The sequence below is a fragment of the Poecilia reticulata genome, linkage group LG2 (assembly GCF_000633615.1).
Source record: "Poecilia reticulata strain Guanapo linkage group LG2, Guppy_female_1.0+MT, whole genome shotgun sequence".
In the NCBI taxonomy this organism is placed as follows: Eukaryota; Metazoa; Chordata; class Actinopteri; order Cyprinodontiformes; family Poeciliidae; genus Poecilia; species Poecilia reticulata.
The window spans coordinates 12,701,028-12,717,889 of record NC_024332.1 but is presented as its reverse complement, the minus strand read 5'-3'; the positions used below and the strand labels follow the sequence as shown (position 1 = coordinate 12,717,889).

At 39.5% G+C, this 16,862-nt stretch overlaps 2 protein-coding genes across 3 annotated transcripts; both read right to left on the bottom strand.

Moving 5' to 3' along the window:
• Positions 1-3,110: 3,110 nt before the first annotated feature.
• Positions 3,111-7,449, bottom strand: LOC103478061 (uncharacterized). Of its 2 annotated transcripts, none has more exons than XM_008431543.2 (2): positions 7,114-7,449; positions 3,111-4,816 (listed from the first exon to the last, which is right to left on the bottom strand). In XM_008431543.2, the coding sequence occupies exons 1-2, from the start codon at positions 7,289-7,291 to the stop codon at positions 3,474-3,476; spliced, it is 1,521 nt and encodes a 506-aa protein (XP_008429765.1). In that variant the 5' UTR covers positions 7,292-7,449; the 3' UTR covers positions 3,111-3,473. The 2 variants fall into 2 exon arrangements, with proteins under 2 accessions (XP_008429765.1, XP_008429774.1); XM_008431552.2 differs by having other exon boundaries at positions 3,111-4,744; positions 7,114-7,448.
• A 1,239-nt stretch (positions 7,450-8,688) lies between these two features.
• ska3 (spindle and kinetochore associated complex subunit 3) lies at positions 8,689-15,696 on the bottom strand. Its single transcript, XM_008431531.2, has 11 exons — positions 15,415-15,696; positions 15,247-15,308; positions 13,518-13,689; positions 12,978-13,404; positions 12,145-12,200; positions 11,614-11,807; positions 11,314-11,517; positions 10,571-10,759; positions 10,360-10,433; positions 9,300-9,433; positions 8,689-9,066 (listed from the first exon to the last, which is right to left on the bottom strand). The coding sequence occupies exons 1-11, from the start codon at positions 15,530-15,532 to the stop codon at positions 8,909-8,911; spliced, it is 1,788 nt and encodes a 595-aa protein (XP_008429753.1). The 5' UTR covers positions 15,533-15,696; the 3' UTR covers positions 8,689-8,908.
• Positions 15,697-16,862: the final 1,166 nt, after the last annotated feature.

Sequence of the window (16,862 nt, the reverse complement as noted above, 5' to 3'; positions counted from 1 at the left end):
AGCAGGTCTTCCTACCACATGTCTCAACTGAACTACTCAACAGTAACTAATGTGCGCGGCCCGAACCAGCTAGTTACGGCTAATTATTGGATAACGCTGTGGTTAAAACCTTTGAGAATTCATTTCACATGCATTCCCTGCTGAAGTTCATGTGCTTGGCAGAAGAAAAAATAACATAGTTCATCCTCATCAAAATATCCTTTGTCAAATTACAGTATACCACAAAAAAAACAACAACAACCATACAGCTAAAATAAAACAAGACAATAAAATTGATATTTGGGCAGATAATTTACACAAAAGGAAGGACGACATTTAATTTACTTTTTTAATGCAGTCTGACTGCAGGAATTAAAGTACGGACAACACGTTTCAGAGCAGAGTGCTTTGTTCTGCTCCCCGAATTATAGTGTACAACCAAAGCAAATCAGAAATAAAGAAAAATGTCCCTCATTGCCTTCACAGGACTCAAATATGTAACTTTACTAAGCCAGTATCATCGTTAAAACCTTATGTTCTGGTCTAGCTTAACTTCTGCAAAGGAGGACTGTCCAAAAAAAAAAAAAAAGTCCTTTCAGAGTTGAACTGAAAATGGTCAAAGGAAGCTGTCAATCATGCATGCGAATGTGCTGTTATGTTACAGCGTGGAGCCTGTCACAAATGCTAAGGCTAGTTAGCATGTCCACCGAAAACGGTGGATAAACAGTTTTCCTGGAACTGTGAGCGTTTTCTCCGCTTTAGCACATTTAGCAGCGCGTTCACAAGCTTCACTGACAGCACTAAGACGCTCTCCCCCCTGGCTCTGATTGGTTGTTTTTGACCGGAAATAGTGTTATTTCTTCAGAGGGCAACAGTAGCTCAGGGAGGAGGTGGGGGAGTCTGACTTTTTCCACAGATCGTCTCACACCTCAACATTGCGAGTTTTTAAAAATGAGTAAAAATTTAAATAAAATACACTCTTTTTTTTCCAAATAAAAATTACATACTGCAGCTTTAAAGTAGTTTCCAACCTAACGACAAGAAAAATAACTGATTTAAAAAGAAAAGAGACAGGTAATTTTAGTGTCATTCTGCTGTGGAAATTCAAACAAACAGAACAAAAAAACACTTGGATTTGTAATTAAATCCATTTTCGAAGGAGAGTCTGTTGATGGGACAACTATTACGGTTTCACTCCACAAACTCACCCTCTGTGAAAACAGTGGGGAGCAAAAGGAAGTCACTGTTTGAAAGAAGCAACAAGAAATGTAAAATAAAATGTAACGGTACAAAGTATGAACACTTTTGAAAGGCACTGTAGGCCAGAGGGTGATTTTAGTTTGTGCCCATCATTCCTAGAGGGAAGCTCTCCGTTGTTACAAAACTGACCTGCCAGTATGAGTGAAAATGCTGAGATAAGCACAAGTAGACACAGAAACAACATCAGCTGAGGCTACACTTTTCCAAAGAAGGACCACACACATGCTGGACATTAAAAGTGTGCTGTAAATCTGCACCGAGTTCTCTCGTCTTTTCCAGTGTTGCGCTCAGTAAGGCGATAACCATGTGGTCTAATCGATACACGTTACTCTCCGCAGCAGCGAGCGACTACGATGAGTCGTCTATTACAACCTTGACGGAAGATATCACGGCTTCACCGCACCAACACAAACATCTACAGCAAGATGACATGCCTAAAACCATTTAAAAAGGGATCAGTTGCATTTCAGTTTGTTACAGATATGAAAATGACATCGATACTTTTATAGCTAGGAGAGTAAACCGTTTCACACTCATGACAATCTGTTAAAAAATAAATTTTCAATTAAAGCTACTTAGAAAAATCTGGAATTAAAACGCTACCTCCATCACAAATAGTCGTGTGAAATGTGTGTCTGTCAGCTTTAACAAACTGATCTCGAGATGAACACAAGAGGTGGAAGACTACAAGCAAAATATAGAGTGAAGACTTGCTGCATTTAGTAAAAAAGAGAAAAAAATTTAAATGTTTGCAATGCAGAATATTAATCACTTATTTGTGCTCCTCATGGAGTAAAACTGGAGGCTAATATTAGCTGGCTAAATAGCTGGACTTTGTCACATTCCTCTAGACTAGTAGAGGAATGTTTTTGGACCAATCAGGAGTCAGCTATTAAAGCTAGAAATTAGAGATCAAAATCTGGACAAAACCTGAACCTTCAGAGACACATAAAGACAGTTACGAAGTCAGTCTTCCATCACACAAAGGACTTTTCTTGGGTTTAAGGACTAATGATATAATAGAAATTCATCCGTGTTTATTTTTAGTCGAATTGATGTGTGAAAGTGTCTTCAGGCTTGTCGCAATAAGCAATAAATCAAGCTCAATAATTTGCAATTGCAGGATTGTTTTTCTCCTGTCCCTTTCAACAAAAGGCTTCAGTGAAGGGCAATTCTGTTTACAGGGACTTCATAATCCATTTTATTTGTTGTTTTGTTAATTTATTTTGGATATTTAAAATGTCTTCTAGTTCCAGTGTAAAATTTAAAAACTTGTTCATCTTTGACAGGGTGTGCTTGCATTATTATGTCTTTGCTTTTACATTACGTGAAAATGCTCTCATAGCAACATTATTATTGTTTAACGCAGTAACTTCTGGGACAATTTATCGTCCAGCAAAATGTGTTATTGAAACAGGCCTACGTTTCCAAACAGGCCTGCATAAAAACCCTCAGCCCAGCTCTAAAGTCCCTACACCTGCTCCCTGTAGCTCAGACAACAGACTTTAAGATACTCTTGTTAGTTATGAATCATTCAATGCATTAGCACCAAAATACAACTGCTGTTGTGTCAACCTTCAAGACCACTCAGGTCTTCTGGTTCAAGTGAAAATCCAGATTAATAATAATTGGAAAAACTTAGATTATCTGAAGTCTGTACAGCAGTTTTTAAGACAATGATTTCTCATGTTGGTATTTGAAAAATGTAATCCTTTCATCATGTAAAGCACCGTGCATTACCCTGTGGCTGAAATGTGCTACACCAAAGAAGTTGACCCGTGTTCTTTTAATTACGGTTTTCTCTAGTTTTCATCACATAACTTTCATAGGAGCCAACGGTGTGTCTTGCAAACAAAAAACATAAACAGTAGTGATGTTGTGCCAAAGCAGGGAAAGAAGGGATGACTTCACTCCTGGCTCCGCCCACTCCTGAGCCTTGTGTGGCATTTTATTAAAGGGACTTTAAACTGTATGAAATGCATGAAAGTGGCACCGTTTGAAAAACAGAACCCATGCGGACCACCTCCACTCGCCAAACTAGAGTTTCCGTTCTTCAACTTAACATGTCAGCAAATGTTAGAGCCAAGATCAAGAATAATCCTTATAATCAGGAGTGACTGAACTGGGATTTGGTGAAAATGAATGTAATTTTCCTACTAGTCACATGACAGGAAGTCTGAAACAGTCAAAGGTTAGGAGAGCAGCATTAAGTAGTGCATTGCTTTCTGTACGAGTCACTCGAGCGGAGCAGCAGAGATACACAGGTTGTTTAAGGCACAAGCGACTTGCACAATCTTATCAAAGGTTGAGAGGTTGGACGTGCGCTCGCAGGCGGTGCTGAAGGGGCTCTCCACGGGGCCTGTGAGCATAGTGTACCTCTGCTTTACCATGGAGATCACCCTCTCCACGTGCCTCTGCACGACCACCGTCTCGGACTCGGCGTCGGGCCCCGCCGAGCCCTCCGATCTCGCTTCASCTTTGCTGGCGATTTTGAACAGAGCCCCGCGGGCGGCCACGGAGTCTGCGATGTCCAGGTCGCGGCAGGCCAGCACGACGTCGCCTGGGAGAAGCTTGCACAGAAACCCACAACCCTCGGCCAGGCTCTTGTCGCTGGCGCTGCCCGGAGCGCCCCGCGACACGAAAGTCACGACGCCTTGCGGAGCCACACCGATCAGATACTTCAACGAGCCATCACTCTGCGCCATTCCCTCAGCGCGAGGAAGTGTCGTCTCTTGTCGTCCGTGCTCAGTTCCCGTCGACGCCGGCTCCTCGAGGGGTACAGTGAAGCAGTCTACGATGACGGCGCAGTCTGGGTGCGTTGCGCGCAAAGCAGTGGGCAGGTTTTTCCGGAGCTCTGCTCTGGACGGCCAGAAGACGGCGGTCGGCACCAGAGTGGAGGACATGATGTTGACCATGCGGTGTACTGTTTTGGCCACTGTGCCGACTTTCACCCCGAAGCGGTAGCCCAGGTCTTGATTGCGGAGGTCCAGCCGCAGGCGCATGAGGGTCAGCAGGAGCTGCTGGAACTTTGACAGCTTTGTGTTTTTCATCCCGTCCATGTGCGGCGCCAGCAGCCACATCACGGTCTCTAAGACGAAGTAGTTGGGCAAACCGGTGTAGAACTTGACCTTTTCCGCGTCGTTCCTGAAGGCGTTCTCGGACAGAGCCATTTTCTCCACGGACTCCCGGAGCGCCCGGTTCTCCTTCTTCAGTGCTTTCAAGATGTCGTCAAAGTTTACGGATATTTCAGACATCTGGGCAAACTTTCCTTTCTTCCTGTCTCTCTTGGAGGCTTCGTCGTGCTCCTCGTCCTCATCGGTGCTGAAGGAAGAAGACCCGCTTTTTTCTACAGCAGCCTCCGGCGCCTCCTTTTCGTGACGCCTGCCTTGGCTCGGCCCGTCCACCACAGAGCTGCCCTGGCCCTGGAGGAACAACAGGGCATTGGCGGCTTCGACCCGCGCCTCCTGCTTGTCCAGGATCTCCAAGGCACCTGGCTCCTTCATGTCTGGGAAGAAGGGAACTGGTGTGAACACAGAAGGAACATAATCGGGCGAATGTGGATTCTTGACTTGTTTACCTGGATGTGGACAGTCAGAAGATGGTTAAAAAGTTTTTAAAAATATGTCTACCACATTTGTAAGGAAACTATAAAAAAAAAAAACTTAAAATAAAAACATCTTTAATTGCTTTAATATAAATCTGCACTAAAAATGCATCTTTCTGTTAGAATAAGAGTTTTTAAAAGGATTATTATGTATTTTCCAGGTATATAATGACATTTTTTAAAAGCATAATCAGATAACAATATTACCTTCAGTTGTTATGAAAGTACTATATATATATATGCATTTTCATAACTCTGATATATATTGACTTATTTCTTTTAAGTCAAATATGACTTGAAAGAAATTTTACTTCCTAGCTTAACACCTTGAAATTGGGTCTCTGTCTCTTTAAAAACTCCTGCTCTTAGTGAAACTCCACCTTTAGGAAGTCATCGCAACATGCTTTCTCTATTAACCCATTAACAACGTTTTTACCAGCGTTTCACTGAGAAGCAGCTCGTATAAAGAGCTCAGCTTATGCGCAGATCCACCAGGTGTTTGCTAATTGCTGCTGGCTAGTCTGAAGGAGCTGAGCTCCACCAGGTGTTTGCTAATTGCTCTAGCTAGTTATTAGGAGCTGAGTGGGGGAGTCGTGAGGGACGCCTGCTCTGTAATGTGGAAGCTTGGAAACTACAGTTCTGAGGAGGAGCTTGGACTCGAAGGTGGCGCTAGGCCCATCCAGACATTTTGCACAGCTGAATGGCTGCCATGGAGATTAAAAGATTTCTCAAACATACATGAAAGAATCAAGGCAATGCTCTCTGAATGTTTTTGATGAGGGAATAACATTATAACATGTAAAGCTGGAAAAAATTTATTTTATATCACTCGGCTTCTTTGCATAAGTTGAATATGTTGTTAACTGGAAACCAGAGAGTCATATTCTACATCAGTGGTGCTTAGGTGTAATATAAAGCTAAAAAAAGGTCAATTTTACATAATCCTGCCCCTTTAATTGTTTTTTTAATGCAATTTAGAAGCCAGATCATTGTCCTATAAAAAACAGAGAAGCTGAACAGCAGTTTTTCCCCTCTTTTTCTTTAGCAGAGCTGCTAAAGGCTATTTCAACCCCTGCTCTGCTGAGGGTGCTTTATAACTGCATGGTATGCACACTGCAAAGAGGCAAGAGACCAAACACTTCCCTAGAGGAATTAAAACATCCCAGAAATTCATTGGACTCCACAAGCTCATCCTGGTGAGAATCCTTTACAGACGCTGCCTCTGCAAAGCAGCACAGCTCTCTCATCAGTTGTTCTCTCTGCTGCCATCTGGGAGGCGACTCAATACCAGCAAACATTTTCAGCTCTGACAGCCCTGTCTCAACATGGCTACTACTTTGAGCAATACTTATTGTTGGTTTCCTGTTTTTGTTAATCAACAGAATAATTTTTGTCCAAGTCTTTAAAACAGCAAAATAAATAACTGTTTCCAGTTAAGTGAATTAAAGATCAATAATGCAGCAATAAGAATGTGTCATTCATTTTCTGTTGGATTGAAAACTTTATCCACCAAAGAACTGGCAACATATTTTTTTTTTTTCCTACAATATGTTCCTCAGAAAATGAGTAATTGGAGAAACGCTGTCGCAAGACAGACTTTCAGAAAGAGCAGGAGCTTCTTAAAGAGACAGACTCAAAGATGCAGTTCTTTTAAGTCATGTTTAATATATACAGCATTTTTTATAACAACTGGAAAGAACAAAATTACTTAATTGTGCTATTAAATGGTATTATCTGCCCAGAAAATGCACAATGCTGCCGCTTTAAAAGTGGAAAATGTGTGTGTGTAGGTTATTCTTGCTTTGGACATTTTAGTCCAGTTGTCATTAATTCAGGACAGTTACATTTTGTAATACAATCTGATTTTCTTATTTTAGAAACCTTTTTTGTTCTAAATATAAAATAGAAATAGTTATGTTTCATAGATTTTAAATGTTTTGGCACAATTGGAATTTCATACTGCAAGAAGAAAAAAGAAACGCATTTTTATAACACTGAAAACCAGGCCTCAAAAATTCATCTCGATGAAATTTAAAGTAAAATCCTGTGGCATGTAAACTACTCGGACTATACGCAGAGTTTAACCCGAACTTTTTCCTCTTTACGGTTTGTAAACAAGCCTGGTAAAGGTCCTCCTTTTCCCTTGTGCTAACTTCTGTATCTCGCACTGTAAGCTAGCAGCTATCATCACAACATACAGAGTGTCAAAACCCTCGGATAAAACTCCCATTCCTAGTCCACCTCCCTAAAGAGTTGCGTTGCATCCGTACCTGAGATGAAGTGGGTACTGCACAACCGGCTGCCGTCGTTCGGTACCCAGCCCGCTCGGTTCACCGCAGCCACCCAGCGCTGCTTCCTCTCTGGGTCCCGTGGGAAGCGGTAGAACGACAGTGTGGTGCCTGGTGTCCGTCGGTTCTTACAACCTGCCACCACACATGTGTGAACCATAGTAAGGCCACGGTGAGGCGTGGAGGTGGCCGCTGCTGCCTGCTGGCTGTTTTGACTCCCAAAATGGTGACCGACGGGAGGATGCGTAGTAAAAAGAAAACTACAGTTCCGTTAACAGCGTTAGTTTGCAGTCCTCGATGTGATTGGATAATCCCAGGGCGACGTCACTGCAACTTGATCTCGACTCGTGCGCAGCAATCCACACAGACGCCATAATTTGCTGAATTTATTGTGTTTTCTTGAGAGATTTTACATGTTAATTTTTAATAGTGGAACTTTTTTAGTTTGGTGATCAAACACACTATTTACATTCTGGTTTATTACGTTTTTAGCAAAAAAAATATACAAGCAAAAATATAAAATAAACTCATCTATTTTATGTTGTTTTGGGAAAATATAGTTATGCAAATACGATCTGAAGAGTTTGTATTTCCCGAACTCTATATCTAGAACTATCACGACTAGATTAGTTTTCTGAAGGATATTTTTGTAGTTCACTTGCAGGTTTTTATGCAATATCTGCATAGTATATCTAAAACAGAAGGGCTTTTAAAGGTAATTTATTTATGTTTTATAGATTCAAACTATGTACATTATAATTTAAGTGGGCTATCCATCTTTCTTCCATCTTCCAATTTTATGAAAGTTGGCCTTTTTCAAAAAAATTTAGCTTTTCCCTCCAACATTAAAATACATGTACAAAAATCTAAAAATAGTATTACAGTTTATCTTAATTCACACAGCTTTCAAAATAAAACTTTTAATTTAGCACAAATTAATAAAATCTCTCTTTTGTAGCTGCTCTTTTATAGCAGGCTTAAAATGCTGACGAAATACATTTAACTTTTACAAACTGAATAATTTAATAATTTATGTATGAATACTTTGGAAGAGATACCGATGCATGGTCATCTGGATCATCTAATTATTTGTTTGCTGCACTTTTTTTTTAATCTCCTTACACCAGAAGCCTTTCATCCCTGGAGATTATATAACATACCGGCAGGAAGGCCATCAAATATGCCCAATTTATCAACCTTACCACATCCCAAGCAAAACCAAGATTTTATTTTTGTAATCAACTTGGCTATGAAAATATGATGTAAAATCTTTAAAAATCCCCAACATTTAAAAAGTGTTGGCTTTTTAAGTCTTCTTCTCTGAATCAGAGTAATAAATCTGAAGAATCTAATTTACTTTGTTCACAGTGAGGGATGAAAGCTAAAGTTTTAAAAACTTACAAAACAAAAGTTGTATATTCACCACCACTAATTAAAATAATAAAAAAATAAACAATAAAATATAGATTTTAAGTTTATGTTTGCCATTTTTAAACCATTATTCGTAATAATCCGTATTTACATATTTCTATTATCAGTCTGAGGAGCTCATACAGGTGACTTTACAATAAGCAGCCTATATTTATTAAACATTTAATCATCCAACTGAAGCATTTTCATCATGAATACATCTATTTACAAAAAAAAAAGATGTGCAAAAAGCTACTAAACTTGCCATTTCAGCTGTTTGGGACTCCACTTCTACATTGTAGAGAACAGGAGTTGTTATATCCCTCAGTAAGGTCTACACCATCAGCTGACCAGCGCCTCGCCGTTTTTAGTTGCCCGTAATCAGTTTGTACACGGCGGCTTCCAGAACCCCGTCCACCTGCTTCAGCCTCTGGAGCTCCGTCAGACACAGGACGTACACAGGAGCCTTGGTTCCCACACTGATGATCCTCCTCAGATCGTCCATCGTGAATTCCTTCGTTTCTCCTGCAGAGGGCGCCAAAGAAAAGAGCGCTGAAAAGGACGCCTTATTTCGCTTTCCTAAAACTATAGCTTGCAGCTAATACAAAAAGCTGTTAGCATCTGTATCCGTGGAGTTTTTAGGTTTCACTGGCTGACAACTATGCAGCCATTTTGACTTCTAAGTTTGTTTCATTTCCGAATTAAAACGCAACGCGTGGACATGCGTTCTGCAAGGATACGTTTTCTTTCCTGCTCACCGTGGTGTGCCGTAAATCTGTTGATGTTTTGGACAGCCTGGTTAAGATTGCTGAGAGTCATCAGCCTCAGGTAGGAGGGCAAAGACTGAAACTCGCTCTGTGAAACCAAAGAAAGACCCTTTGCAGGAGGAGCACTGGAGGAAAGAAATAAAGAAATCATCAGAAATTAGTAACTGAAAAAGAAAAACATCTGCCAACGCTGTCACAATGAAATAAAACATACAATACTATATTCTAGAGAAAGAAAGAAGACACTCAAGGAATGCGATTCCTATATTTTTCTAAGAGTTTCAGGTGATATTTGCACCTATATTTATATTAAATTATATTTAGCACCTGAATAAAATTGTAGCTAGATAATTAGCAGCATTACAATATGCTCGATACCAAGAGTATAATGTTGGAAAGAGAAGAATTTAATGTGTGTTGAATAAACTAACAATAACGCAAATTTAACAATGGATATATTTAAATAAAAGCAACCTAATTTAAAATGTTAATTTGTTTTAAAACCTGTCAGACAGATTTAAAGAAGAAAAAGCAAATGAGGTGGATTAGCAGAGCTCACGACATCCATCTTCTTCAGTCAGAAGCCTCTTCAGATTTGAAGCTACACTGACTGCTAGCAGAAATCTTTCCTGTCAATAACCATTAACCTCTAAAGTATTTCAAGATACTTTGATGTTATGAGTTATAACAGCATTTATTTGTCCCTTAGGGTTAAAAAATAAATTTTTAAATTGAATTCACATCTGTGTAAAAAAAAAAGATAAAAATTGATTATTACATACTTTTTAATTCATAAACTAAACAACTTCAAGTGACTTGGAGTTCATCTGTCATGCAGTTTTTTTTATTGCTGCACCTAGATATTTCAGATACAAAACGCAATGAGACAGAAAACCGCAGCAAATCCAAACTCAGATTTTCAAATGATGATCTCATCACCCAAATGACAAAGCAACCCGCGTTCCTTCGCTAAAGTCATGAATTCACTGTAATCACTTCAACAGAACCTGTTTGACAAAAAAAAATAATAAAAAAAACTCTTAAGCAGCACCTGTGTTTCTTTGAGCTGACAGATGAGGCAGTAGGTGCAGAAGCTGATTTCTTTGTTTGAACCTGCGATACAAGCTGCAAAATGAAACAAAAGTAGGTTAGAAAGACTCAATTTATTGTCCAATAAATTTACTAGAAGAAAAAACAAACAAACAAACAAAAGAAAAACAGAATAACTTGTCAATCTTAGCAGAAAACAAAACGACTCCTACTTTACATATATCTTGTGTAACCGAGCTGAGGTCTGGCATCTCGGGGGTGCTGGGCTCCTGGTAGCTCATCCTGACGCGAGGCGTTCCAAAGCTGAACTCCTGGGTGGGTCCGTCCAGGTCCAGTCTGTTCACGCCGGTGTCCTCGCCCACTTTCTCATGCTCCCCAGCATTCGGCATCCGGCCCTTCTTCTGCAGGTCGGCACCGGCAAATTAAACCAGACGAGTTCATTTCTGTACAAGTCGTTCTGTTGGTGAAGCTTGAATACAATTTATAATTCTTCTTTCTTTTTTTGCATGTAGAGTGATATAATACGGGATTATAGAGTTCTGTTCAGCTAGCTTTCCAACATGAAGGCAGCCACAGGTCGTTTTTGTGCAAGACCGATGGCGCAAAGTCACAACACAAAGTAGCACATATTGAGAAAATAGAAGAAAAATGGTGTATTATTTGCCTCCTACAAATAAAAAGCATAATGTGAATTTGTATTCACAAAACCATCCTCTGATATCCTCAAATAAAATATATTGCCTTCAGGATGAGCCCAAGTACTAAACAGATGTAATGAAGTAATGTTCATTCCATCAACTAAAAACAAATAAATAAAAATCAAATATTAAGGCACGACCTACCTAGAGATAATCCTCTATCAAAGTATAGAAAAGCAACAAAACGACTTGCTGCTCTGACCGCAGTGACACTTTTTTGATAACCTACTGAGAAAACATTATTATTCAGGTCTTACGGTCTGAAGGGAATTCCCCAAAAAAGACTCCAAGTTGGGCATCTCTGGAATCTCCTTTTCCTCCACGCCAAAGAAGTTCACTTCTGGCACATTGTACTCCCAGGTGGGCTTGGAGTCGCTCGCTTCATTACAGGGAGACGTTTGAAGCTTGAAGATGTTACGATCCCCGTCACCCTGCAAGCTGATTGGCTCGGGCTCTGCTGTCTGGAAACATTACAACAAAAAAAAAAAAAAAACCCATACAATCAAAAACAGAGTGGAGGTAAGAGAACGCTCCCGAAGCAAGAAATGTTCTTGTACCTTCTTGCAGCTGACCAGGCGGTTCACGTGTGGAGTTTCAAAAGCAGGCACCTCGGGGGTCGCTGGCGAGTTTCCACGGCGACAGGGGGACTGTGGGTCTCCTGTTTCTTGCGATGGCAGGTGACCGTTTGGCTTTTTTATCTTGAAACCTGGGGTGCAAATTACAGGCGGCTCCGGAGACTCTAAATTGTCAACTGAACACAAAATAGATAACATCATAAGTAGGGCTGAAAATATTGATTAATTTGAGTAATTCATCCTATCAATCATTCTGACAATTAATCGGATAAAAAAATAAAACAATTGCCACATTCCACAAATTTTTATTTAACTTTTTTATTTAGGCCTTTTTCATACAATATTAGAAAGATTTTTAGAAGATACAAGTAAACATAATTTTATTCATTTTTAAATAAGAAAGTAAACAGTTTAATTGCCTAAAATGTAACAAGAGCGCTGCAGGGTTTCGTTAATCAGAAACACATAGCAGAGAATAACACCAGCAGTGGAGCACAGAGGAAACTTTCATACCTTTGGTCTGCAAACTCTCCATCACCTCGTTAATTGATGGGATATCTGGTGAAGGTCTGTAGAGGAAAAACACACATGTAGCTCCGAAACTAATACAGTGACTTTGAAAATATCACTCCTGCATTTAAAACTATATACTTAATAGTAATTTCACGTGGTAGACCAAGACAAATCAGTGCAAAGAATTTCATTCAAAATGTCAACATGCTCTGTGAGGCGGAAGGCGGGTATCTGCAGCTCTGAGGAGGAGCTTCGTTCTCAAAGGCGGGGCTAGGTCCACCTGGGTGTTTTGCACAGCTGAATGGTTGCCATGGGAGATGAAAGGATTTCTCAAACATGCATGACAGAATCAAGGCAATGTTCCAGGTATGTTTTTGATGAGGGGACTTTATAACATGATGTAAAGCTCAAAAAAGTCAATTTTGCAAAATGTAAAAAGGGGCAAGATTATCACATCAGACTAGCCATTAGCAGTTAGTAAACACCTGGTGAAACTGCTGAACTCATAATAGGAGCCACTTCTCAGAGCAACGCTGGTAAAAACGTTATTAAAGAGTTAAAAGAGGAGCCATGTTGTGATCACGTTCTTTCAGAAAGAGCAGGAGCTTTTAAAGAGACAGAGGCCCAATTTTAAGGCATCAAATTATGAAGATAAAATTCTTTTAAGTCATGTTTGAGATATACAGCTTTTTTATAATAACTGAAGGTAACGTAGTTACTTGATTGTGTTATAAAATGGCACTATAATACTGCCCCTTTAAGAGTGCGCAGACACCCTGCTCCTCATCAATCATCATCAGAAGATATTTCTAGCATTATTCAGTTGACTTTACTTGTCAGGCTTTAGATCCTTCTTCCTGAACAGAGCCATGGTGAAGTCATTGTTCAGACACATCGTGTCCTCTGAGATGCCAAAATCACGCATCTGGGGCGTCTGCAGGTCATCGTCGTCCATCCGCAGCGCGCACTTAGGAGTCATGGCCAGAGGCGGTGGCGCGGGCGTACGGAGCGAGGGCTGCGGGAGGTTCAACTCCGGCATGGGAGGAACTTCGGCGCAACACTCTGCTCCACCCAGAGCTCTCTTCATCTGTAACTCAGAGAGACCGAAATCGGAGAGCTTAGGGGTTCGCAACAAGTCGGCGAGGGGATCGGACGCTTTTGGAGGCGGTGTGGGGTTCGTCCCCTCATCCTCCTCCTGGCCTTCGTCTTCTTCGGTCGCCAAGCTGGTTTCATCCTCTTCTGCTTCTTGATCGTTTGGGTCTGATGGATGGGGGGGTGTGTCAATTCAAGTCAAAAGAATCTTACAGGTGTTTCTCCAGATTTGAAACATTTCAAAGACACAATGAAGGAATGAGATATGAATCAATGCTTACTGTTTGGAGTTTTTGCGTCAGATGGAGCTTGGTAACCATATTTTTCCAGGTGTGTCCTGATTGTGTGGATGTCTTTAGAGACCCTCTGCTCCATCACTCTACAGGCCTTAATGAAGCTGCTAACCTCCTCCTCTCGTTGTTTTTGCTCAGCCAACTCTGCTTGCAGCTGCGTCTAAACAAGCACAGACCAGAAGACCCACTGATTTTCATAGATGTAATCCTCCATCCAGGCTGATGACCATCTCCTGCATTCATCTAAATATATTCTATGCAAAAGCAATATGGTTAAAAAGAGAGAATTATGAATGAAAAAAAAAAACACAATCCCAAATTCTTAGGGTTAAGAGGACATAAAAATACACAACTATTATAATTCAACAAGTTTATAAAGATAGCTTGATGTGTAAGGAAATTGGTAAAATGCTGATACAATGTAAGGAGTATATTAACAAATAAATGTTTAAAAATATACAGATAAAAAGAAAAAAAAGTAATATTCACCATAACAAACTAACTTTTAAATGTCGGCAGTTAACATTGAAACATTTTATTCATTCGACTTCATAAAGTTCTGTTATGTCAAATATTAAGACTGTCAAGAATTACACTTTAAAATAACTCTTGATCTGTTAAATGTCAATTTTACCCAACATAAGAGATTTGTGGGGGGTTTTCATTGCTTGGCCGATATGCTGATAGGATTTTTTAGAAGATTTTCCTAACTTAAGAAAAAAAAAGTACCGTAATGGTAATTTTTCTGTTATTTTTGTATATTATAATTTCAAACAAAGGACGATAACAGTTCAGGCACCTACACCGTGGCAACTGAAACAATTTACAAGATGTTTGCACTCCAAGTAAATACAGACTTATATGATTGCTTGTCAGGAATAAAGAGAGTAAATAAGTAAAGTACAGTGATACATTTGTTTTCTTCTCTCTTCCGACGTCAACATGAAAGACTACATTTCTACACTTAAACAGTTTTCTAAAGTGGATTTTCAATTGAAGCAGGAGATGATAACTAAAGGAAGACCAACACGGGAGCTGAACGTTTTGCTTCGAGACAGTTTGACGATATTTAAATGGAGTAGAAAAGACACGCCGAGGATAGACTTGGCTTTGGATGAACGGATATTTTTGTGCAGAATTAGATTAGCGGTGCATGGATTTCATTGATACGTAAAGGTTTTGTTTTTTTTATTAAATGTGCGTTTTGTGGGCTACAGTTAATGTTTAAATAATTAATTACAGTAGAAGCGGTAGGTAATCTACCGCAGCAATTATTTATTAATAAAACATTAAGCCTAAAACGTACTACAACAACAAACTAAATGTTATGTGTGCAAAATTCTTGAATGTTTTTTGGTGTTAAATCCTAAAACATGAAGTGGCATTGTTGTCAGTTGCTATGGCAACGAGTCTGCGTAGCTTGGCGAATACAGATCACTTTGCTGTGGATCAAAGCACGAAATTCATACCTACATTTTTAACGCAGCTATGGATGACATGTAAAAGATTAGTCTTTTTGCCCCCCAGCGTTGTATGCATGCGCGAAATTTCCGTAGGTCCAATAACACGCATGGAGTCATAAGTCAATGCCTCACCAGCAATGAACCTCACCGCACGTCACTGAAACAAAAGTTAGTGGCGTAGGAAGCTGAGCTAGTGTTGTAAATCTGTTGGTTAAAGGCTAGACTCGGGCAGGTGTATCATGCTCCAGGTGTACCTTGAGACTGCTGACGTCGCTGTTCACTTCATGATATGCTCGCATCGCTCGGACGGCAGTGTCTAAAACGAAACAAACCAGTATTAACACATTTGTACATAACGATAAACAACAGAACATGTTTAGGAGTAAACATGTTCAAGCAAAGTATGTTGCTCCCTCTCTCACCGCTGTCACCATCCTCGTTTCTTCGGCCCTCAAAAGCTTGCTGTAGTCTCTCGGTTTCTGCCTCTAAAGTCACCGCCAACTTCCTTAGCTTGGAGAAAAAGTCTCGGGTAGACTCCATTTTGGAATAGGAGTCCAAAGCTACTAAAAGGGATTAAAGCAAAACGTGAAAAATCCGAAAGTGTAGACGACTCGTTTGTTTACCAGCTCTCTCGCTGCTAGAAAACAACTTTTCGATTTTGGCGCCTCTTCCGGCTAAAACGGAAGTGCTTTCTTCTTCTTTTACTAAATGTGTTTATTTCCCTATGTTCGCCCCCTATGCATACTGCATGTCTCTCCATAACTCCAATAAACCGGAAAAAGACATAGTACGTAGATCTCACTGATATCTAATTCAGTGAGAATTTGAGAAAATGGTGGCGGCTTCAATAAATTTGTGAGGTTTTATAATTAAGAAGAACGTTTGTGTATATAAAAAAATTACTAAATAACTTAAAACATATTTCTTATTTTAGAATTAAACCAATAGTGTCTCACGAAAAGGAGTCGAAAACGGACCCCTGTTTGACCTACTTGAAAGCATGAAACCAGAACCACTTTATCACGTCACATGAAAAAAATTACATACATGTTTGCATTAAGATAAGTTTAGGGTAAACATAATTTTAAATTAATTTTATAGGCACCAAATCCCTCTCGATGCTGCAAGGACAAGGGGGTTTAGACAACAGATGGATGAATGTTTTGGTTGTTTTTTATGTTTCTGACATGAGCTGCACGAGTCCAATAAAAAACTAAAAAAAAAAAAAAAAACTATGGTACTGTAATTACATTCAGCTGCCAGAAGATGGCGGTGTACAACAGTCAGGATATTCTCTCCACTACAGAATCAGATGACCACTACCCGTCTGCTTCTGTCTCTGACCCAAACAGCCTGACAAATAAATAGTAAATAAACATTTGGGGTGATTTTAATTATCAGACACCAAACAACCAAGAAAAATGGTTCCAGATTTTAAGTTTTGGCGGGTAAACGTTGGTAACAACGGCTACTACTGCCAAAAAAGTTAATTATAAACAGATTCATATCTGTTAAAAATCTTAAGATGACTACTTCAGCATTCATCATGGTTTTCCAAATCATTAGTTAAAATCTATCAAAGATCACATGTGCATTATTTTTACTAGTGTTAGCTGACCAGCATGACCAGTATATATATTGTGATGTCCAAACCAAATAATTTAATTTTTCTTTCTTTTTTTTTTTACTTTCTTCAGTAGAAGCCCATACATACTTCATGACTCAGGCAAATTTTCTATTTTGAATGAAAAACAAACACATACAAACACAATGAAAAACAAACACATAACTGGACAATAGCTTACAAGTCATATGCAAAACCTGTTATTTTATTTATGCTATTTATTTATTTATTTATGCTAAAACTGCT